We start from the raw sequence: 24,957 nt of genomic DNA on the forward strand, positions 1-24,957 counted from the left end.
TGAGGCATTAAAAGCCACAAAATGCAAAGGGTCCATCAGACCCACAAACGCTGGCTGAGTAACAACAATATGAACGTTGCACGGAAAATTTCTCTGCCAGTTTCTGCATCCCACAGGGATTCTTCTTTTGTGTTTCTGCACCTGCGGTTCCCACACAAGGTTGCAACATTGTTTGTTAACACTGTTTGCTCTCATTTTCTCGCACATTTGACCCTCTGATGTTCTGTGTACCTACACTCTGTCCTCCTCCTGTCAAGGCCTGCCGTGTGTGTGTGTGTGTGTGTGTGTGTGTGTGTGCGTGTGTGTGTGTGTGTGTGTGCGTGTGTGTGTGTGTGTGTGTGTGTGTGTGTGTGTGTGTGTGTGTGTGTGTGTGTGTGTGTGTGTGTGTGTGTGTGTGTGTGATACACAGAACATCAATTTCCACACTTCTATTAGCCCTGGGTCCAGTGGACCCAGACATCTTATATGTAATAGAAATGTGTAGGGGGGGTGTATGGTGTGTGGTCATTAGATATGTATTCTGATATATGTTCTTCACAGAAAATGAGCCAAAGTCAGTGACTCTCAGTTTGAAAAATTAATTAATTGTATAATTTTTCTTTTAACAAAAAAATGAAAACGGGTCCCACAGACCCAAAGACCACACTTGTGCTTGCTGCTGACTAGTAAGATGAAAGCAATTTCATCTGCCTTGTTATGACGTCTTTCAGTTTGCTTGTGTTTTTGTTTTGTGAAAAAGGAAACCAAAAGACACAGACTGTTTTATAGCTAGGTTATTAAGAGAGCAACACTGAAGGTGGAGTTGTAATAAATCACCAAACATAATGTGGGGTATAAAAATGAAGGTGCAAGGGGGACATGAGTGCAGGTCAACGTTAACATGCTGTATTGTTGCCTGTGCAATGGTACCTTAGTTTTTTTGTTTCGTAATCTATTCCAAAAAGTCGGACAAAGATAGAATCGTACCCTTTTTTTTTTCCCAATAATAATTTAAATACAATTATTATTTTCCAGACACTCCAAAAATATTAACACAAAAAACACTTTATGAAGATAATTATAGTTTTACATGCAGAAAACAATGTGAAATACATATAAATTATTAATTAAACGGATAAATGAATATCTAACATCACTATATTGAAGACTCTTGTTGGCAAAGACAGTGACAAACAGAGAAGGAGGATGGGTGGAGAGAGTCATGTAGGCACCACATTTGTATTTTGCAATGAGTTCTTTCTTGAATTCAGTAGTGTTTCTTACCTTCTTTGTTAAAATGCTGTCTCTTGGTTGCTCATTTTGCAGTGGTACTCAATACAAAAAGCAAATGATTGAGTCACCAACGCCTGTGTTTTTTTTGTTTCTGCACTCAAATAGACTAGTTTGTAATGCACAATGTTTGCCCGTACGATCATCAGGACGGAATACAGAAACAGGGGCACGCTTTCTGATTCATACGAAAAGTGGGGCGGATCAAAGACTACTGTATTTGTGTTTGTTTACAGGACAGTGTAGTGTATTTGAAGTGGACTATTTTGTGGATTATTATCATAGATAAATGCATAACCAGTGGGCTGGAGTGTTAACATGCCACTTAAACACTTCAACTGTCGTGGTCTCACATGACAATTTTAATTTTTTTTTTTAGTTTCCTTAGTTTCTGTATTTATTTCCTGCCCAGCTCTCTTATGTTTATTTTTCACTTCCTGTTTGCCTCCACCACTTCTCTTATCTGAGCGCTGCACTGCAAAAAGTCAGTGTTCAAAAACAATTTAAAAAAATAAAAAAATTAGGGGTATTTTATTTGAACTAAGCAAAATTATCTGCCAATAGAACAAGAAAATTCCAAAACAAGTAAAATTGGCTAACCTCAATGAACCCCAAAATACCTTAAAATAATACTCTGTTTTGCCTTAATTTGTAATATTTGATTACTTTACGGTGCATTAATCCTACTAAATTACTATGAGTAGGTGAGAACAGACTGACCTGAGTAAAGCACATAAAAGAGCAGCACAAATTACAACACTAACAATCTGATGGGATATATGACTATGTGCTATGCTATGCAAATGCTAGTATGGGCCAACATTTTTTATTTAAAGCATTAGTATTACTGTACTATAGATGGTGTTCCTATTTTTATTTACTTCATATAAAGACTCACCCCATGGGCAGAACACACTTGTCCATTTGGTCCAATGGTGCAAGTGCTAATGTTGAGTGACTGGATAGAGAGACACTTGTGGTCAAGGCACATCATGGACGGCCCACAAGGAGTCCCATCATCCACGTAGCCTAAATCGGTCTCATCATCCAAAAGAACATGTCCACCACTGGGAGGAAAGGAGAGTAGCCAGGTGGGAGTATAGACAGGCAGAGCATAAACTTCATGTAGTCATATAACAGTTCCAAATTTACCTGCAGTGTATCAGCCTGCCTTGATGGTTAAAAGAGTTGGGGGTGATATCGCCTTTCATTGTTCCAATCCGTGGGACGCGGCCGATGTTGGTACACAAAAGATAACCACAGAAAACATCACTGCAAAAGACAAGCAGAAAGAGCCCTGTTATTGTTACAATGCATGTTCATATTCCCCCACTCATTAAAACATAGATATATCATTTTAATACCAATCACAAATAAGGACATGCCTACAACAGTAAGTATTTGTGCACAATCTAATGAGATCCAATGCAAGATAAGTATCAAGTATAAGTATAAGTATCGTGTTTATTTATGACACTGTGAGAGAGGTATTACTATTGTTATTGTGGTTGTAGTTTGCAGTGGTGTAATCCCACACTGCATCATACTGAGAGCTATGTTCTGTATTGCAAATATTATTATCACTACTAAAATTTAATCAACACTTTTCAGTATGATGCACTGCAGTTCGACACCACCATAAAGAAGAAACTACATATTGAACGATACTGTTGAAACAACAGCTATCTGACAGTGTCAATCAAACGGGACCATACGTAAATTTCAGAAGGCATATACACCTCTATAGATTGTAAGTATACACCTAAAAAGTGGCAGGTAAAGTGTTGGTGCCAAACATTGATACTTCTTTATTATTTTTACTTTAGATTTGGAAAGACCTCTGTCTCTAGAGTAAAGAAAACACAAACTCTGCGAAGAGGTCAGCAGGAAAAGCTGTCACGGAACCTCTGATCATTCTAAAACTGCAGAATGCTGTAGCTGTAGGCAACTGTCAAATAAATCCCATTTGGATACATATTCAATATGTGCTGACACACTCAACTTAGCAAGAAAGTAGCAATTTTTCCACTCCTCCCTGTATGGACAAAAAGTCTTAACTTGCAGTCTGGATGTTTCCTTCTGAGTTGGCAAGCATGGGGATCCAAATTTGTGGAAACTGGGCTGCTTTTGGAAAATCATTTCTCTATTGGAACTCACTGTTTGCTGCACTGGATCCAGTTGTCGCCATCCCTTCCACAGTTGCCCTTCTCTGTGCCCTCTGTGTTTAGCTTCTCGTAGCAGAACTTCTCTGAGCCCCCAGCCTCTGACAAGACAAAACAACTAGATGAGGGAGAGTAAGAGAGAGGGGTGGGCTAGGTGAACCATACTGCTGCTCCTTTTTGACAACTCCCTATTGTCTAGTGCGTTCATCTTACTTGGTCCCCAGATGTATCTGCACTGGTTCTCTCTGGTCTTGCACTCCCCCGTGTAACAGCGACCCTTCAGGCGTGAGGGAGAGATAATTAAAGACGCCCATTAGCATCCTGCTAATACTACTACTGCATTTTGCGATTCGTTTTCTTAGCATTGCAAATGTTTTCCTCTGTTTGTGAGAGGAACTCACCTTGCATTCATGCACAAGTTAAAGTTCGTTAAAGGTTAAGACAAGTTAAATACTGTACAATACTGTACATTATTAACCATGACATACTGTATGTCCAACTTATTTTCACATTTACATTTGATTTGATTTCGAACACCACCATAATATCCACCACTCCCCGCTGGTTTTATTGATTATTGACTATTTTATTGATTATGGGACAAGCAGTAGAAAATGGATGGATGGTACTTTTTCGTCACTTATTGTTTGTCTTTGGTACACTAATGTGTATATTTTAGGCCATTGGTTCTTTGTTTTATTTTTGCAAAAATATATATATCTATTTTTATATTGCTCTTTTTATCTTTGGTATGAACAATATTATGTAAACTCGAAGTTATTGGGGGTTTTTTTGGTTCTTCGTTGTTGCTATTTTTGTATTACAACATTTTATTATTTGATCATGTTGTACTGCATTGTAATCTTTTGTTTTGTGATTGTGTGATGTTTTTTGCCTGGACCCCAGGAAGAATAGTCTCCACTGCAGTGTAGACTAATGGGGATCCTTAATAAACTTAACTAAACTAAACTCCGAAAGGGACAAGCGGTAAAAAATGGATGGATGGATAAAAAAATATCTATCCAAATAAATCAGTATAACTACATACAAAAAACTCATTCAGAAAAAAATACTAAAAAGGAAACACAAATGTGTTTACATAAGTGACAATATCAGAAGACCTGTCCTGGACCACACACATAGACAACGTGGTAAAAAAAGGCACGACAGCGTCTCTACTTCCTCAGGAGACTAAGGAAGTTTAAGCTAAATCACAAGATCCTCAGGAACTTCTACTCATGCACAACAGAGTGTGTCATGACTGAAAACATCCCCTCCTGGTTTGGGAATAGCACCGCGCACGACCGCAACAGACTGCAGAGAGTGGCCAGATCAGCCGAGCGCACCATCGGAGGTGTGCTCCCAACCATCTGCAACATCTACACAAGGCGGTGTAGATCCAAGGCCAAGAGGATAGTGAGGGACTCTAGCCACCTAAGCAACTGCCTCTTCTCACTGCTGCAGTCAGGCAAGCGCTACCGGAGTCTCATGGCCAACACGGAGAGACTCAGGAGGAACTTCTATCCCCGAGCCATCAGACTGCTCAAATGCATCGCTAATTAACACTTTATCACAATTGCACAAAACCGCACACACAAGAATCACTTTACTTACCACTGTAATTACCGGGCCACAATACTGTTCATTCAATGACTGTAAATAATGTAAAAATACTGTAAGAGTATAAAGAAGTCATACTGTTCCATTACCTTTGTTCATACTACTGTCACTACTCAACTGCCAAAGAACTGTAGACACCTTAATATTTGTTGCTTCCTATACTGTATATACTGTTATACTATTTGATCTTACACTGGTACTGTATTTGACTACTGTACTTCTACTTGTACTGATACCTCTACCATAACTACTGTAACTTATTGTGCAACTTATTGCCTTGTAATTAATGTACATCAGAGCTATTCAAATGTTTGTATTTTTTTGTATTTAGTGTATTAGATTCTGTAACTAGTGTTTGGATCCCACTGTACGCAATATCTGAAGACCATAGAAAAAAGCATTTCACTGTGGTGTACTCTGCATGTGACGAATAAAACTTGAAAGAAAGAAAAAGATCATTCTTATTTACTGTATTTAATCGAGAATAATCAAAATGCAAAAGTGTTTTAGGTTTATTTTTAAGTAAATCAGCCGGAGTCTCCTCATTCATCGTAGCACTAACTTATGCATTCCCCTAATCACTGACCGTATAACAAGCCTTTAAGCCTTACCGCGGCGTGGTAAAGGAGCATGTGCGGTCAAAATAAATTGTGTGAATAATCTGCGTATATTCATGATTGAAACATAATTGAAATATTGATACATGACATGAAAAAATGCCATGTCCAAAATGAAACATAGGAAAGCGGTTGGAGCAGATAAAAGACCAATTGAAGTCATAGAAGCACTCGAAGAAATTTGAACATCAGAGCTGACAAAATTGTTCAACATCATTTACGACGACGGGCAAATTCCATCAGATATGAAAAAAATCAATTTTTATTACTCTGCCAAAGAAACCAGGCGCCACAGACTGTGATCAATATAGATTGATAAGCCTTAGGAGTCATACCTCCAATATTCTTCTTAAAGTACTGATGGCAAGAGCAAGGAATAAGATACATACAGAGCTTTCGGCCACGCAATTCGTATTTCTCCCGGACCAGGGCACCATAAATGCTACATTCACACTCCGTATGGTAATGGAAAGATCAATAGAAGTGCAAGCGGATTTCTACCTGTGTTTTATAGACTATTGCAAAGCATTCGATAAAGTGAAACATAAAAACCTTTTCCAAATCTTGAATGAGCTGGATATCGATGGGAAAGACCTGAGGATTATCAGAGAAGCAGCATTCCGAATAGATGGTGAATGTAGTCAATTCAAAGCCATTCAATCAATCATCAATCAAAATGTACTTATATAGCCATTAGCCCTTACTTACAAATGTCTCAAAGGGCGATGACATCCTCAGCTAAGATCCCACATCAGGGCAAGACAAAACTCAACTTAAGGGGCACAATGAGAAACCTTGGAAGGGACCGCAGATGTGGGGACCACCCCCTTGGCTGACCGGTGCGATGGATGCGGAGTGGATACGGTTAATAATGTGAGAGTCCAGTCCATAGTGGGGCCAGCAAGGGATCCTCTTCATTCAAAGGGGTGTTCGACAAGGTTGTGTACTATCTCCTGATCTGTTTAACATCTACAGTGAAATGATTGTACGCAACATCAATCCTCAAGATGGTATAAAAGTTGGAGGAATTAATGTTCACAAACTTAGATATGCAGATGACACTGTGCTCGTGGGAGATTCTGAAGAAAAACTACAGAACATCCTGAACATAGTAGTAGCCCGCAGTGAAACAAACGGACCGGCTCTAAACCTCAACAAAACCGAAAGCATGACAGTTTCCAAGAAATCACATCCACCTGCATGTAACATTACATGCAACAACAAGAAAATAGAACAAATGGATCAATTCGAATACCTCGGTGTCACAGTAACATCTGATGGTAGGTGTGAAAAAGAGATAAACAAACGGATTGCCATGTCAAAAGACAGCTTCAACAAAATGAGTCTTATATTTAGAAATAGAAACATCTCAATTGACACCAAACTCAAGACGTATGTATGGTCTGTCCTACTTTACGGCTGTGAATGCTGGACTTTAAATAATCAACAACTGAGAAAATTAAAGGCAACTGAAATGTGGTTCTTCAGAAAAATACTCTGCGTATCATGGACTGGAAAGAAAAGTAATGAAGAGGTATTGTCATGGGGGAAAAAATAAGGTGGCTTATTGCAACGATTTGAAAGAGGCAGCTAAAATTCCTCGGACATATCATTAGAAAAGACAACTTAGAAAAACTGATGTTAACAGGAAAACTAGTAGGAAAGAAAGCTCCAAGTCGACAACGAACAACCTATATCAATAGCCTAAGAAATTTTATCGGAAATATCAATAATATAGAACTCATACATATAAAGCGGACGACAGAGAAGACTGGAGAACCCTGATTATCGATGCCTGCAAACAGGCTTGATACCCCATGATGATGATATACATGAATAATGCAACCATTTTATGTGATTAATCACATTAACTAACTTGCTATTTTTGATAGCCCCAATATATGTTTAATTATGTGATGTTACTACTTTACTTTTCAACATTAACTGTATTATTATAGAACTATAACATCTCTAAAGTTTACAGTCCTTGAACAAATGAGACCTTACCATACCATGCTTACCTGGTTTACCTGGCACAGATAACCATCTTGTTTATGCAGATTGGGAGGACACTGTAAAGATGGAAAACAGAAAAAGGTAAAAAGACAACTACAGTTAATACAGTCAATGTTCTTGTGAATATTTGAAAACGAGATTATGTTAGCAAAAATCAGACAGTACACAACATTACCCCTTGACTGAGGATATTCAACCTAATTGTTTTAGGGGCCATATTTCCAAAAATCTAAAGACCACAGGGGCGGACTTTTATCTTTACTATCAGTCTTATTTTGTATATTCCGGCGAACCAGCATCCTCTACAGTGAACATTTGATTTTTGGTCTATTTATTTTGGTAGAGTTACAGGAGCGCTCACCTGTTTTTAAGGACCTTCTGAAAAAAGCAAGTCAAAAAATCATCTTTATGACAACACTCTAGTGTTATTAGGAATCTGCTGCAAAAACACGAGTCTCTAACAAGTTTTTTTTAACTGAACTCACAGGCCACCAGTTAAATAGCCCAATGATAAAAAAAGAGAAGACAGAAAATGGAACCTTGAGGATCACTAGTAGTATATCTAAAGAAATGTCATAAATGACTACTGAATGCACCTGAAATAAACAAGTTAAAAAAACATCTTAGTTTCATAAATTACATTTAAATAATAATTGTAATTGATTACTTAAGGGGTGCCTTGAAGAAGGCCTCAGTTATGTACAGTAAATCACAAATTATATGTTTGCTAGTAAGTTGTCAATGCAATTATCTGCCAATGTGTTTACAATGGACCAGGTTCCTCTATACAACAGGGGCACTCTAGTATTATTTGGAAATTGCTGCAAAAAAGTTTTTCCTTAAGTTTTGATCTGAACTCGGGCCACCGGTTGAATAGCCCTGCCCTAGAGGCTGTGAGCAGCACAGGAAAGACCCCAGGCTGTTAGTTGTGTACATAAACAACTTCACAATCCTCCTCACCTTCAAGTCACTTCATAACCTTGCACCAATACCACAGCACATTAAAAAGAAAATGTCAGGTTGTCAATTGAGAGGTCGTCAATCTGAAGGTTGCAAGCTAGACCCCTCAGTGTCAAAGTATCCTTGAGTAAAATAAATCGCCATGTGCTTCTAATGCTGTGGCATCAGAGTTTGCATGAGCTGTTAACTTTCCTTCCATTACAACACGGTCCATTAACCATTGAGTGAATGAGGTGACATTGCAATGCTCTCCGAGTGAAAGAAGTTAGAAAATGCAGTCAATTAATCAGAGCAACCCGATTGGATACTACATTTCTAGCAAGGCCATTACATCATCACAACCTCAGAGTTTTATAACTATCTAACCAATATGTCACTTGGAAGGACTTTACGTTACAAGAAGCATGGATTTGAAGAAGAAAAAACAAGTATTTTCCATGCACAGTAGTGTGAAGTGTGCAGTCACACTAATAGACGGAACAATGTAACACAAGAACACCTGTCCAGAGTCCCCAGAGCAGGTCTCGGAGATATCGCAGTCATTCACAGCGTAGCGGCAACTGTAACCCCGTGGGAAGAACTGGCAAGAAAACAAGTGAAAATAATCTCTATTAAACCTTCAAAAGAAAAAAACGAATATGGCTATTTTCTGTTTGTGTGTATTGTGCAGTCAATCAAGCTGTTACCAGGCACGTGTTATTGCAGCAGGGGCCATCGCTGCAGTGCGCCCCACTGGCCAGGGAACATTTTTTGCAGCATCCCTTGTAACATTCCTGAAAATAGAAAAGACCTGCAGTCATCTGAACCATAGTTGTGCTAAATTCCCAAATTAGGAAATTCATTTTATTTGAAGACCTGGAATTTGAATTGAATTGGCTCCAACACACAAGATGTTAGATTTAAATTATTATTGCTATTACGGTATATAAAGTTAAAGACTTACTGAAATAATTCCATAATGAATTAAGCAAAATGTGTTCTAGACCAAAATACACTTCGTATTCTCTCCTGTTGATTCACTAACAGTGTTGCGAAAAAGGTAAATTACAACAATACATAATTTCGGTTATAAAGAACATTCAAACCGCTTATTTATCGAATCAAAATGATTGAAATTCAACGACTTGTTGAATCATCCAAAATTATGCAAAATTCAAACTATAACCTGTTACCCAAGAATGTACAACAATTCTTAACGGAAGATAACTCTAACCTTAGGGAACAATTACATGTAAAACATTTGTATGCACGTACAACTCTTAAAACTTTTAGTATATCAGTATGTGGAACTAAATTAAGCAATGGATTAGGCAAAGAAATGAAACAAAGTGTTTGCATTCATATTTTTGTTCAGTGTATATTTGACATTCTCAATCCACATGTGACATCCTAAACCCACCGCTCTTGCGCCGCAGTCACACTCCTCTCCTACTTCCACAAATCCATTTCCACACTCGGTGGCCTCGAAGAGCTGCCAAAATAAATCAAGTGGGTAAGAGAAGGTTAGTTTGCAGGCGTCAGTGACCTACAGTGACTTTGATATGTTCACTGAGGAGTGGTGAGCATCAAACCTTTGTCGGCCTGTTAAACAGACAAGAGCCGCCACCTTTCAGGAGGAACTCTTTATAGTCCGAGATGCTGCATTTGGAGAATCTTCGTGGGTGTTGGACACTGTGGAGGGAGGAAACATCTGTCAAGTACGTTTGGATTAAAATGAGCAATGACAATAGAAACAGGTTCAGCCAAACATAGCAGGACGAGGAGGACCGGGGGAGAGACATTTTTGCACGTCGCCTCTCGAATTGAAATACTATTGAGAACCTGATCATATTGATTAATTTGTTAGTACAAACCTATGTATGAGTTGCTGGCACCAGCATTCTACCTACAATCACCTGACTCTCAAAACAGATGAACAAAATTGCAAATTCGAACAATTTCCATGTTTTTTTAATCTAATTTATAAAATTTAAACAACAGTAATCAACACGAAAAAAAATTATACTTTAATCCTAAAATGCCTGCCCCGCACAAACCACCCACCCACCACTGTTCCACTCACTGTAGTATTGATATTTTTGTTTATTTAGACATTTCAACGTTTTATATACACACTGCAAGTGTATATACAGTTGTGGTCACTTGTAAAGAACATAATGTCATGGCTGTCTTGAGTTTCCAATAATTTCTACAACTCTTATTTTTTTGTGATAGAGTGATTGGACCACATACTTGTTGGTCAAAAAACACATTCATGAAGTTTGGTTCTTTTATGAATTTATTATGGGTCTACTGAAAATGTGCCCAAATCTGCTGGGTCAAAAGTATACATACAGCAATGTTAATATTTGGTTAGTTATTTGGTGCAGTTCAGCTAAATTTGTTGGTTTTCTGACATGGACTTGTTTCTTCAGCATTGTCCACACGTTTAATTAAGTCAGGACTTTGGGAAGGCCATTCTAAAACCTTAATTCTAGCCTGATTAAGCCATTCCTTTACCACTTTTGACGTGTGTTTGGGGTCATTGTCCTGTTGGAACACCCAACTGCGCCCAAGACCCAACCTCCGGGCTGATGATTTTAGGTTGTCCTGAAGAATTTGGAGGTAATCCTCCTTTTTCATTGTGCCATTTACTCTCTGTAAAGCACCAGTTCCATTGGCAGCAAAACAGGCCCAGAGCACAATAGTACCACCACCATGCTTAACGGTAGGTTTGGTGTTCCTGGGATTAAAGGCCTCACCTTTTCTCCTTTAAACATATTGCTGGGTATTGTGGCCAAACAGCTCAATTTTTGTTTCATCTGACATCACATGGACAAAGAGAAGACCTTCTGGAGGAAAGTTCTGTGGTCAGATGAAACACAATTTGAGCTGTTTGGCCACGATACCCAACAACATGTTTGGAGGAGAAAAGGTGAGGCCTTTAATCACAGGAACACCATACCTACCGTCAAGCATGGTGGTGGTACTATTGTGCTCTGGGCCTGTTTTGCTGCCAATGGAACTAGTGCTTTACAGAGAGTAAATGGGACAATGAAAAAGGAGGATTACCTCCAAATTCTTCAGGACAACCTAAAATCTTCAGCCCGGAGGTTGGGCCTCTTGGGCGCAGTTGGGTGTTCCAACAGGACAATGACCCCAAACACACGTCAAAAGTGGTAAAGGAATAGCTAAATCAGGCTAGAATTAAGTCCTGACTTAAACGTGTGGACAATGCTGAAGAAACAAGTCCATGTCATAAAACCAACACACTTATCTGAACTGCACCAATTTTGTCAAGAGGAGTGGTCAAAAATTCAAGCAGAAGCTTGTGGATGGCTACCAAAAGTGCCTTATTGCAGTGAAACTTGCCAAGGGACATGTAACCAAATATTAACATTGCTGTGTGTATACTTTTGACCCAGCAGATTTGCTCACATTTTCAGTAGACCCAACAAGTATGTGCTCCAATCACTCTATCACAAAAAAATAAGAGTTGTAGAAATTATTGGAAACTCAAGACAGCCATGACATTATGTTCTTTACAAGTGTATGTAAACTTTTGATCGGGACTGTATAATGTAGTAACAGAAACATTCATAACAATATGTAATATGTACAATATTTACCGTATTTTGGTTTCCCTAGCAGCGCACATCCGACTTAGGGCAACAAATGTGTCTTCCTACTTATCATGGCAGATTTAGTTATAGACAACAAAGACGACTATTTAGGACAAGTGAGAATTCACAATCTTATCTTTTTGAAGCTGAATATACGAACGGAGGATGAACTGCTGGTTATAGAAGCGAACACGAAGAAGAGGGTGAGGCGTTGGAACAGACGGAAGCCCAGAGATGAGGTCGGTGCAATCTGGAACTTTTGAGCCAAGCTATACCAAATTAATGTAAGGCCCAAATCAACTGGAAACGTACACGACAACTGTCCATCAATGATATTGTTATAATACATGCAGCACGTCATTTAACACTACAGTGCATACGCAGTCAAGTTAGCTGTGAACAAATAAAACAAGAAATGTGGGCTAATACTTTACAGATACTGTAAAATGATTGTTTGTGTTTTTCAGTCAGTACAGGTTATTGTCTTATCACATAGTGTTCTGCATTAAACACTCAAACGCGATTTTTGCTGACGTAAAAGCTAGTTTATCTTCCGTACTTAGCTTTTACGGCTAATAACCGTAGCAGGCTGGTGTGTTACTACACTAGAAAAAGAGTTCCTCCGTGTTCGCTCTTACAATAACAACAGTTTGGTTATTGTACAGGTTACGGAACATATATGAAGTATTGTTGGCTGTTTTTGAATCCATTTTTAAAGTGATTTAGAGGTAGAATTGATTGTTTCCATTTGCTGCATTGAAAGCCACCTTGAATGAGCCAATTTGTATATGTTAGAAAGCAGAAAAACCCCAAAAAACTTTTGTCTTCTTGTCTCTCATAAGGATTGTGAATGACAGGCAAAATTCCCCAAAAAGTGCAGTTCCCCTTTAAGTATATTCCACAACAGTTTTGCCCTAAATTAAGCATTTCCAAGCATAACAATGGCTAGAAGATCAATATTACAATAGTATTGGCCACTAGATTGGATCAAGTCAATCAGATTACACTGTTCAGTATCGTGGCCACTGATTGGCGCAGCTTCATGAAGCCTTACTATATTGGATTACAAGAGCGTAATGGTGACTAAAGGATGTTACTTCATGTCTCGAGGGCTCTCATAATGTAGAAAAAATAATTTAGAAGATAGGGAACAGTTTTTTATGCTCTCGCTATGAAAATATTCAAATTACAATTCATGTTTACCACATCGCGGAAGTTAATTTATCGCCATCAAGTTCGAACCAATTAACGCGATAAATGAGGTATTACTGCAGATAAAAAACATTACTAATTCACACAACAACTGAAGTGCTTGTAACATATAGAAAGTGAAACATAATAATGAAGATGTTTGGTTATAAAATACAGTCAAATCTAATATTTTACATTTATGTGACTTTTTTTTTACTTTAGCAGATATTATGCTGAAAAAATGTTTTTAATACAAATCTGTTAATTAACATTTCGGTTAATTATCTTTGACTTATTTAAATAGTTATAATTTCTTAAATGGCATACAATAAATACAGTATAAATGATAGATAAGTGTTTTTTATTACCCAATGTCCTCCATTATGCAGCCTATCCACGAATCAGTGCAACCACATTCCTCTGAAAATAGAAGACATGAAATAATTTACACAGAAAAATTTAATTTAGCAAATTACTGTATATTCTTTCAAACATGTAGTAACAGTGTAAATAGTTTACTGTGCCATTATAATCCACTGGCAAACATAAAGGGGATGTTTGGAGCTTGCGCCTGTTTGCAAAAAGCCCCTTTAAGCACGAGACCTACAAACTGTACGACATTGTTTGAGTTTTTATCAGGAGCTCTGAAGGAAGCTATGCAGGAATCGAATCATCACCTGCAAATTGAGAGACAAAACCGCTAGCCAACAAGCCAAAAAAGCACTAGCTGTCAGCTCATCATCGTTCAACGCGGCTCTTAAGGCGAGCCCCACTAGCGAGCATCCATTAAATTTTTTCAGTCCATACAGGACCTGTATCTGATATTGGATCACATGAAGTTGTGAAGGTGTGCCCAATGTTATGTAAATATTTGGGAACGATACTAAAACTATTTGATTTATATAATTTTTTGGAGTAAGTGGATAGGTCAACAGCACCCCTCACTGGAGTGTTTTAAAGGCGGCATCTGCTGTTTTAAATGCCTCACATCACACAAACGTCAAGCATTAAATGCAATTTACACGCTTTTCTTTGCATTGTATACTTTTTTTCGTCTAACCTTTTACTTTTAGTAACTTATTATTACGTTGTGGAGATATTCAGAGCTCGTGAAAAACTGAGCAAGTCACATACAGGCAAACAAAAAATAGTGGATTAGGGTTATTTACTGAGTTTTTTATATACTGGCTGAATTACTGCGAGTGGTCATATCACTAAAAATAGATTTTTAACAACGACAACAGCCACAAATGACTCTGGTTGCCCCAAATACATTTTTACTGGAACCAATAAAAGCTCCTTTCACCAAGAGGATAACAGGAAGAACTACAGGCTGATCTAGGTAACCATTGTAGACACCCCTTGTCTCAGTCATTACCATATATCAAAATTAGGGGTGTGAAATTATCGCAATAATCGCGATCGATTCATAACAGTTATGTTTAGAGCATTATGTTTTTTAAACGTGTTAATCTAATTTTTAATCTTTAACATTACTGTCTTTGTATGCCTATGAGTTGTATGCCTAGGAGTTGTATGTCACCTTCTCATTGTGCTTGACTGAAAGCAACAACACTACTGCCATGAGGCATAAAGATAATATGTAGCCGGTACCAAAATGTATTTTGATACTTTTGGGTACTTTTCCATACTTTTCTAAATAAAGGGGACCAGAAAAAATTGCATTATTGGCTCTATTTTAACAAAAAATTTTATGGTACATTAAACATATGTTTCTTATTGCAAGTTTGTCCTTAAATAAAATAGTGAACATACTAGACAACTTGTCTTTTATTAGTAAGTAAACAAACAAAGGCTCCTAATTAGTCTGCTGACATATGCAGTAACATATTGTGTCATTTATCATTCTAGTATTTTGTCAAAATTATTAAGGACAAGCGGTAGAAAATGAATTATTAATCTACTTGTTTATTTACTGGTACTATCGGCTTACTTTCTCTTTTAACATGTTCTATCTACACTTCTGTTAAAATGTAATAATCACTTATTCTTCTGTTGTTTGATACTTTACATTCATTTTGGATGATACCACAAATTTAGGTATCGATCTGATACCAAGTACTTACAGGATCATACAATGGTCATATTTAAAGTCATCATGTGTCCAGGGACATATTTCCTGAGTTTATAAACATAATATAAATTTTTTTTAAGCGGAAAAATATTTTGTGATGCTAAAAAATATCGATGTTAATCATAGTTGTATCGACTAGATACGCTCCTGTACTTGGTATCATTACAGTGGATGTTAGGTGTAGAGCCACCAATGGCGTTTGTTTACATTGTGACGCCGGTGAGCTACGGTGTGTAGTGAAGCATGTTTAGCTATTCCTCGTCCTGCAGTGATAATGATACTTGTAAGAAACATACTTTATTTGTCGCCATGGAGGCGAGGATTAGTGATTTAGAAGTAGCTAAAACACTGCAGACTGCGGCTGGACTATAGCCGCTAGCTAGCTAGCCATGTCTTAAAGCACCTCTTCCTGAGGGCATTTCAGTGTTATAACTTCACCTTTATCTTTAGTTTTTAAGCCAAAATGTGTCCGTTCTCCCTTTTCTGTCTACACACTGTGTCTGCTTGTAAGTACTCAGTGATTGTGCGCTGTCGAACATGCTCCTCTGCTAGTGAAACCAGCAATGACACGACGTGACGACGACGTACTTTTTAGCGGCGGTATATTACTGAATATGATTCATTAGTATTGCGGTACTATACTAATACGGGTATACCGTACAACCCTACACGAGACTGATGTTCAGGTTCAGGTTCAGGTTCAGTTTATTTCGAACATGCATATGATACGATGTAATGCATCACATATTTCCAGTTATTTCATTACAGCACGTCTGAAAAGGAGTAGGAAGAAGCAGAGCTTATTTAATCCTACCCCTTGTTATATCATATACATTTTGTCGTTCCGTCTGTTAGAATAATTATGTATATATAATCACACAACTCTTATGCTTAAGGGTCGTTGCTATAGTTATTGTGCTGAAGTTGTTATTTTTCTATCTGTGCAAAGCCAGTCTGGTATTAGTGTTTGTTTCCAGAATCGGCCTGCTGACTGCCAAGGCCGAACATCGAGTGCCGTGACGCAGACAGAGCAGAGACAAGGCGATATCACGAGTATCAACACATTTGCATTTCATTAATAGTCATATATTGTGTCTAACTGGAGCTGTCGAGATTACCCCCTTCCCTCAGCGACAGCTTCAGTGATGTAACCAGGGACCTCCCAAATAAATAGAGGAAGCACGTGGGCTGGACTTTAGAGCATAGTTTGGATCTGTAACTAGAGTACAGCCTAAAAAACGTCTCTCCTCAATTGAGCAAAATTTAACTCTGTCTCTGCATGATTCTTTGCTTCTTGTCTATTTAATAGATGTCATCAGTGTTTGCACCTGACACTGGCAGATGATTACTGATGTCGGATATTAGCAGACCACTTGTGGTATTAGTATCAAGATCATTAGTAAAAATATTATCAATAAGTGTGGCGCTATGTCCGGTTCCACCTCTGCTAATGCCGTATTGCCCCGTTGACGATTTGTTGTTGTGATCATGGTTGCTTGGCAGCGAAGTTAGCGGCTTCAAATAGTGGGGATATGATGAATCATATCTAACAAATAGTGTAATATAATCAAAATGTACGCAAAGACGTATCAGAAGAGTGTTTATGGTTTGTACACAATGTTTTTATTTTTTTCATCTATCTATTACATCACTTCCAGGTGTGTCTTGACCCATTAATACTATTATAAGACATCCATGCATCAATATAGTGATATATCACATGTACGATGATGTGTATATCATTTTCAAAATGAGAGCACACTTGCATTAAGGAGAATGTTTTAATCTCCCGTGCGTGGCATAAAGCGACAAAATGAAACCGAAAATCATACGTTTGTCGGTAAATAAGGTTAAAAATTAGATAATGTTATGCATTGACTTATGAGTACTGTACATACAGTATGTGATTGACAGTCAGGAAAATCGCCATTTTCTCTGATCCGTCTTACAGAGTTTAACATGTAATTGTGACAAACATAAACATTAACTCTTTAAAAATGTCCTCTTAAACCACTATTGGTGATTGATGGGTCGGTTTTATTTATTTTATATTATCTGAAGCAGAGGAACTGCTCAGATATTGTTCGGAGAAGTGTTGTTATATTATTTTGATTTGTTAACTTTAACAACTTTATATGGACCTTATGTTTTATTCTAGTGAATAAAACTGACCGTATCTTGTTAAATTGTCAGAATAATTGTATGTAAGTTATCACAAAACTTGGTGTTGCCATGAGTTCCCGGCGAAAGGACAAAAGCTGTCTTTGATCTTACCAAGCAAAAGGCTTGTAAAACTCCACTGTGTAGGATGGGAAACAACATGAAGGCGCTGGTTTCTTTGATCTATTGTAATCCACAGGAAGATCTTGTCTTGACCCGAGATCTACAAAGCGGAGAGGAAGCAGGACCTGACGCAAGCTCCAGGCATCTTTTCTTTGAACTGTTTTGTAACCAAGGGCGACGGCTGTTTACGACCCCCTGTCCCCTTAGAAACAGCTGATGCCATATAATCAGGGAAAGTCCAAATAAAAGAGGAGGCGTGCATTCCTTTTGTCAGAGCGTAGTAGAAGACTATACAAGAGTACAGCCCAGACGTTTCTCCTCATTGAGCTAAATTGAATCCTGTCTCTGTTTAATTCCTTGCTTCTTGTCTGTTTAATAGATGTCATCTGTGTTTGAACCTGACATAAGTTAATAATTTAAATAAAAATACCTCATGTTGAAGGCATTTCTCAACATTCTTTAGGTCAGATTAAAAAAGAGATGAATTAATTACATATCATTATTAATTAATCGCTCATTTTTAATTGCTTGACAGCACTAATGAAAATATGAAATAAAATGTATACTTCTTTTGGATGCAGGGTCCCACTGGATGGCCAGATTCTGAGCCAAGCTCTGGGATAAAGAGCCTGCCATGGACCAGGCGCTGCCGTACTGTAATAGCAGCAGAGGGTCGGTCACAACTATTGATCATGTGATCTCTGAAGTGTTTGACAGGGGATATTAGTGCACAGGCAATCTGACCTCATTGACCCCAACTCCACGGCTCACAGAGCACATGCCCCCAAAGTAGGCGGCGCTGCTTCTCCGGTAGTGAAAGGTCACGTTTCTGTAAGACCCAAAACAATATGACATCACGTGGGTGTCAAAGAACGATTTCCGGAACTTACGAGAAGAGGTGCACGGCATCTGCGTGGTGCTTAATGCTCTGCTGGCGGTACTTGGAGAAATCACGCAGCACTTCCAGCGGCCTCACGCTGACGGGAATGTGATCTTTGTCTGTCCAGGTCTCCAAAGCGACGAGCACCACGCGTGTTCGCAGCTGCTCTTTGAAGACCTGTCATTGATGTGGGCGGCAGACAGAAGCAACAGTAGAGGGACAGTGCAGTCTGGATTGTTAAGGAGGACAGAGAAGATCACACACTGGGGGCAAGGTGCCAATAAAAGCGTGTTAGTGCAAACAGCATGACAGGATAAGCCATCTAATTGACATATGAGGGCCAATAAAGATAAACCATGCTCAGAAAGATACCAGTGGATTATAGTTAGCATAGTGTGTTAGCACTAAGATAAGAACAGCATTATGTTGGAAGGTATTTGCTTGAATATCGAACCAATCGAACCAAAGCTTAACCTAATGTTACTATGACAATCTACAAGGTTTATATAGTTGGCTTCTCTTTCTTCCCCTCCATTTATCTGCTTTATTTTGTATTTTAAGTTTTTATTACATATATGTATTGTTGCATTTGAACAATTGTATTGTTGATAATAGAGGTAATTATTGTTATTATTCATTATCAATAGTGATATTTCTACAGGTATTTGTATTGCTCCATTTGTAGTCTAATAATATTTATTGTAATTTCTGTATTAATAATATTCATTTCACTTACTGCTTCTTTGCTATGACTTTTACCATCATATTTGTACATATCCTATTTGCTGATGTTGTTCTATTGTTGTTGTTGTTATTGTTGTGTTTGCTGTTGTTGTTGTTGTCTCTCTGTCTTATCCCCCTCTTGTCCCCACAATTTCCCCCTCTGTCTTCCTTTTTTTCTCTTTCTATCCCCCCTTTCTGCGGCCAGGCTGCACCAAATAATAATATAAATCCATTCAATAATGTCAAATACAAATAAGGCAACAAGAGAAGTATCCCACACTTCTCTTTTGTAAAGTAAACTTGTACAGCCGATGTGGGCATCTACATCAACAATATGAATTGCCTGAGTAGTAGTAGCAGTTCATTTAAAAATACAAAAAAAGAAAATGCAAAAACCAAGCGTTCTTTTTTTGGTGTCGAAGAGCTACAGCTAAAAAAACAACATTTTTTTTTAGGGCTGTCAAAATTACAGAGTTAACTCATGCGATTAATCACAATAAATTATCGCTTTCATAATGTACTTACTTAGATAAAACATTTAAATCAGTTTTTTGAACGTACACGTTTTTTTTACCTTAACTGCATAGTCAGTGATCAGATTATTGCATACGTCAGTACAAAAATGAGTGAGGAGACACCAACTGGTATTCTCACTGGCAAATTACATTTCAAAATACAGCCTGAAAGAACTTTGGATGAAAATGTTACTAAATTTTGTGCAGATAAAGTAAAACATTTAAAAACGTTCATGGATGACATTTGACAATACATTTGCATTTGGGCATGAATATACTTTTCTTAAGCAAATGTTAATTATGCAAGCGAGTAATCAGCTGTGATTAATCTGATTAAAACATTTTATCATTTGAAATCCCTAATTTTTCTATTTCATTCAACAAAAATGTAAATCCCTAGTAAATAGAAACAGAAAAACATACCAAAACTTTTTTTCACATTCTGACACTAAAAAGTTTCTGTTTTCAAAGTAAAAGCGCGGATAATTACAACGGTGCCCGTGTGCCTGTGACTCTGGCTAAAATGTCTTTGGAGGCTTACAGTGAAATGATTTGGGACGTGGCACAACAAGGACTGCAATCTAAATGAAATGGGTAAATGGGTTATACTTGTATAGCGTTTTTCTACCTTCAAAGTACTTAAAGCGCTTTGACACTATTTCCACATTCACCCATTCACACACACATTCACACACGGGAGCTGCCATACAAGGCCCTAACCACGGCCCATCAGGAGCAAGGGTGAAGTGTCTCGCTCAAGGACACAACGGATGTGACGATGTTGGTAGTAGGTGGGGATTCAACCAGGAACCCTCAGGTTGCAGGCACGGCCACTCTCCCAACCGCACCACGCCGTCCCCCCCCCCACCCCCATCTATAGATTTCTCTACACACATATGAAAAAATGGAGACAAAAAAAGATTTGATCATACACAATAAAACACTAAATACAGTATTTTGTTAATTACAGGACAGTCTGCGATCTGTAAAATTGCTTTTTCCAGTTCCGGGGTCGGTGTATGGCAAAATAACCATTTTGGTCTGTTTTCCCTTTTTGCTTACTTGGGATTTGAAAATGTTTACTATAATAAATATAAAATGAAAATCAAACCTTTTTTTTTTTTTTTTAACATTGAGTTATTGCTTCTCAACACCAAAAAATAACCTTTTTTAAATGTATTTAATTTTTTGTATTTTAAAATGAAATTCAAATAAACCATAGACCATTGTTTCTCAATTTCCATCCATGAAAAGAAAATTAAATGACCAAAACATACACTTGCCATTAAAGATAGCGTTTTCAGGAACAAGCTAATGCTTTACATGACTGTAATTTACATTTCAAACCATAGGGTGGCAGAACATCTCTTAAAAGTTGATTTGCAGACTAACCAAATTCATATTCCTAGATGATGATGTGCATGATGAAAGAATGTGAATATGTTTTTTTTAATGGTTTATTACACATAATGCTATCAAAACGTTATTCAAACAGACTAGCAACAATGACTACAATATGCATGCCAAAAGGCAACTACGCTCCCCAACTGTTTTTTCTCAGATTCTGCAACGTGCTATGACTACCCTCTTAAGATATTTTTTAACACTGTAGTGGTTTAAATGTGCATTTTTAAAGGGAGTTTTATCATTTCCAATTGTCTGTGAGGCCGTGAATGTGTCTTGATTGGATGAGCGTGAGGAAGGCAATGTAAGGGTAGCAAGCTAGTACATTTTAGTATTGGAAAATAAAAACTTGGTATTGTAGAAAAAGTTTAAAAAAGTTATCAAACATAGAATGTTTTTTATTCTAATTTTGACAATTTTAAGGCCTTTTGATCAGATAACTTCTCATTGTTTTAAATTAGTAAAATAACTCAAATGTATACTCATTAAAAAAAATACATGTTGGGTATTTTTGTTCAGGGCAAAATTTGAGCAAAAAAAAAGTTTTAAAAAATCTATGTGAAAGAGGTGGATTTTAAAATGTCAATATTTAATATGATGAAAACCCGCTTTGGAAAAATCACGTATAATTGAGTAAAACACCAAAATGTATGGCTAAAATACAAAAAAATGTACGGACAGTAAAAAAATGGCAGCTTTTGTCCCGTTAGGGTTAAAGACATTTAGAGTATATTGGTTCCTTGTATATTCTCCAGAGGTGCAATATTTACTATGTTACATTTACTGAAGTAACTTTTTATATAAATTGTACTTGTCACTAGTTTTAATGCAACATGCATTTTACTTTTACTTGAGTATTTTTGTGAAGAAGAAACGCCACTTTTACTCAGTTACATTGAGTTTCATTTCGATCACTACACACATTTATATCACATTTATCGATAATCTATTGATTACTGCTTTCAAAGACGCCTAATTTGGCATGTTAGAGAGACTTCTTCTAGTGGGTACCAATCAAACGTAAGTACTAGGTATGTTTGACTCCATTTCACCAATCAGAGCCCAGTAGTCATATGACCGCACTCCTACTACACAGTGTAAATAGGGACATGACGAGGTTAGATGAGGCAGCACCACTTCAATGTTTACTTAGGAACTAGTCAAAAGAATAGCTATATCATACACTGTCATGTGTGTCAGGAGAAAGCCACATTGGAGTTTTTGAATGAGTCATTTTGGACCAGGAGTGTTTGTCTAACTGTCTGACCAGCAAACACATCCACTGAAAAACAACATTGGTCAAGGGGGAAAAGCTTACTCACAGCGTCCACAAGATTCACCACCGACTTGGCAAAATTCCTGGTGTACTGCATGGTTTTGTGTCGTTTGTACTGCAACAACACGGAGAGGAGAACCAAGATGAATATGCATTGACATATTGATATATCCTTGGTGAGTGTCACTGGTGAGACGAGTGATACAAATGTCAAGGTGCTTATAGGCAGACATGAATACCTACCATGCTGTGGTCACTAACAATCATGATCTCCAAATATTTCATCTCCTCAAATACAGAGATCTGCAAAACAAAACCAGCAGACCCTGAGCAGGTACGTTTTGTTCTTTTCCACAAGTGTGCGATCCTGATATGCTTTTTGGGTCAAGATAAACAGCGAAACTATGCAAACACTTCATACAACCTTGACATTATTACATAACCATTTACGGGTGGGTGAAGGGGAAGTTTGTGGCGTCTCTTCAGAAAGATGAGATCAGACACTCACGGCTCGCTTTTTCCTGCGCTTCAGCCAGGACAAGTCACCGAGCGCCGAGAAGAGCTGCTCTTCCCCCACTACAAGCATAAACAACGGAGAACATTTTGATTTATGAATAATTTTGACATCATGTTTATTTATTATTGTGTCCACTGCATCACATGGAAAGCTGTATCTAATATTCTTATAATTCCTACAGGCTAAATTGGGGCCCTAGGCATTACAAGTTTGTGTCACACTTTTTTATTTATGTGAAATTATTTTTAATACTATTTTTTTTATTTAAAACTTGAATCTAATTTATTTCATGTTTTGCACTAAAATATTTCATTGGAAAGAAAGTGTTCAATACAGTGGTACCTCAACTTAAGAATGCCCCAACTTAAGATTGTTTTGAGATAAGAGCTCTGTCTCTTATGCTTTAAGCTGCCAGCAAAGATTTGAGTTACAAATATATCCGCCATTAGTTGGTGTAGCAAATGTGACAGTGAACCCTGTGAGATCCAACCAAAACATCTGGTCTTAATTGTTAGCATTAGCTTATAGCCAGAAATGGACACAACTTTGTTTTCCAATCATGGTGAACGAAGAAAGTGAGTGTAATGAACAATGCTGTATAATATTCACTGACTTAAAAAAGCAGAATGAGTCTAACGCCAACCATGAATGATGAAATATTATCTAAACGGCATACATGTATCCATGAAAATAGCGAGAAGCTGCTGATAGTGTATTTGACGCGGAAGCAGCTGGAACGACATACCGTAGAAGTCCAGGTGAATGCTGTACATTATTATTACATTACTTACTACTGTAGTTCTTAGTTGTACATTCTACTGCATTGTTTTATACAATATTTCTTATCTAAAATTTAGTTTTTCTTTTTTTTTTAATGTGATGTTTTGGGGGGGCAAGCAACAATTAAATTGATTTCAATTACTGCACTTTTTGGGGAATTGTGTCGATCATTCACAATCCTTATGTGAGACAAGCACGTATATGTTTTTTTTGTTTTTTTTATGAATTCTAACTCGCAAATAAATGCAAGCAAAAGTCTGCTTACAATGGAGCCAATGGGAGTCACTCTATTCTTCCTATAAAATGCTTAGAAATACAATCAAACTCCTCTATCAAGGTTTTATATACAGTACATCATATAAATATATATGTAATGTAGTAACAGGCACATTCAGAATAAGATGTAATATTTATGTATTTGGCTCATTTTAAGCATACAGCGGCGCATTCATAAAAAAAATTAATCTTGACGTTCGCTTTTTCCTTCGACAACATCACTGATTACTCCTCACTACAGACATTATGAGAGCCAACAAACATAATAAAACATCACTTACTGTACAGTGTCTGCTCTCACTGGGATGCCGACTGATGGGATGCATATATATTTCCGTTTGGATCAAGAATGACTCATAATCCTTGCAAAGAAAAAAGGGGGATGGAACCAATCGTCTTTTTGTGTCTTTCTCGCCATTTCTGGGTCTAAATTGGCTGCCAAAGGTGACCAACTTGTTGAATTTTGTGTCCTCATCCTTCTACTATCAAGGTGAGAGGTATTAATTATGATGTACAATACACTTTCACGAGGACTGAGACGATGCAGCAGCTCACCAACTGATGATGTTAACATAGCCACACAAGCTAGTTAGCTCTCTGTGATCACAGCGCCACTAAATAGCTTGTCTATGTTAGCGCTTATAAAAACAATTACATTATTACTTGGTTAATATTCAAGTCACAAAATGGAGAAGGAGTATAGTTAGCGGTTTTTGGATGTTTTTTTAGAGGGCCTCCCATTGACTCCGTTGTAAGCGGACTTTACGATTT

At 37.5% G+C, this 24,957-nt stretch overlaps 1 protein-coding gene across 3 annotated transcripts in view; it reads right to left on the bottom strand.

Moving 5' to 3' along the window:
• The window catches only part of LOC133664926 (disintegrin and metalloproteinase domain-containing protein 23), a 70,638-nt gene that overhangs the window by 13,292 nt on the left and 32,389 nt on the right, over window positions 1–24,957 (bottom strand). For all 3 annotated transcript variants that reach the window (XM_062069962.1, XM_062069960.1, XM_062069961.1), the window contains exons 8-23: window positions 23,122–23,189; window positions 22,857–22,916; window positions 22,660–22,728; window positions 18,706–18,872; window positions 18,560–18,644; window positions 18,382–18,469; window positions 13,806–13,857; window positions 10,216–10,315; window positions 10,044–10,115; window positions 9,331–9,417; window positions 9,144–9,224; window positions 7,690–7,740; window positions 3,645–3,708; window positions 3,427–3,532; window positions 2,422–2,541; window positions 2,168–2,336 (exon numbers count right to left, since the gene is read on the bottom strand). In XM_062069962.1, coding sequence (XP_061925946.1) covers window positions 2,168–2,336; window positions 2,422–2,541; window positions 3,427–3,532; window positions 3,645–3,708; window positions 7,690–7,740; window positions 9,144–9,224; window positions 9,331–9,417; window positions 10,044–10,115; window positions 10,216–10,315; window positions 13,806–13,857; window positions 18,382–18,469; window positions 18,560–18,644; window positions 18,706–18,872; window positions 22,660–22,728; window positions 22,857–22,916; window positions 23,122–23,189 — 1,439 coding nt within the window. The remainder of the gene's footprint in view (window positions 1–2,167; window positions 2,337–2,421; window positions 2,542–3,426; window positions 3,533–3,644; window positions 3,709–7,689; window positions 7,741–9,143; window positions 9,225–9,330; window positions 9,418–10,043; window positions 10,116–10,215; window positions 10,316–13,805; window positions 13,858–18,381; window positions 18,470–18,559; window positions 18,645–18,705; window positions 18,873–22,659; window positions 22,729–22,856; window positions 22,917–23,121; window positions 23,190–24,957) is intronic.

The sequence above is a fragment of the Entelurus aequoreus genome, linkage group LG14 (genome assembly GCF_033978785.1).
Source record: "Entelurus aequoreus isolate RoL-2023_Sb linkage group LG14, RoL_Eaeq_v1.1, whole genome shotgun sequence".
NCBI classification, from domain to species: domain Eukaryota; kingdom Metazoa; phylum Chordata; class Actinopteri; order Syngnathiformes; family Syngnathidae; genus Entelurus; species Entelurus aequoreus.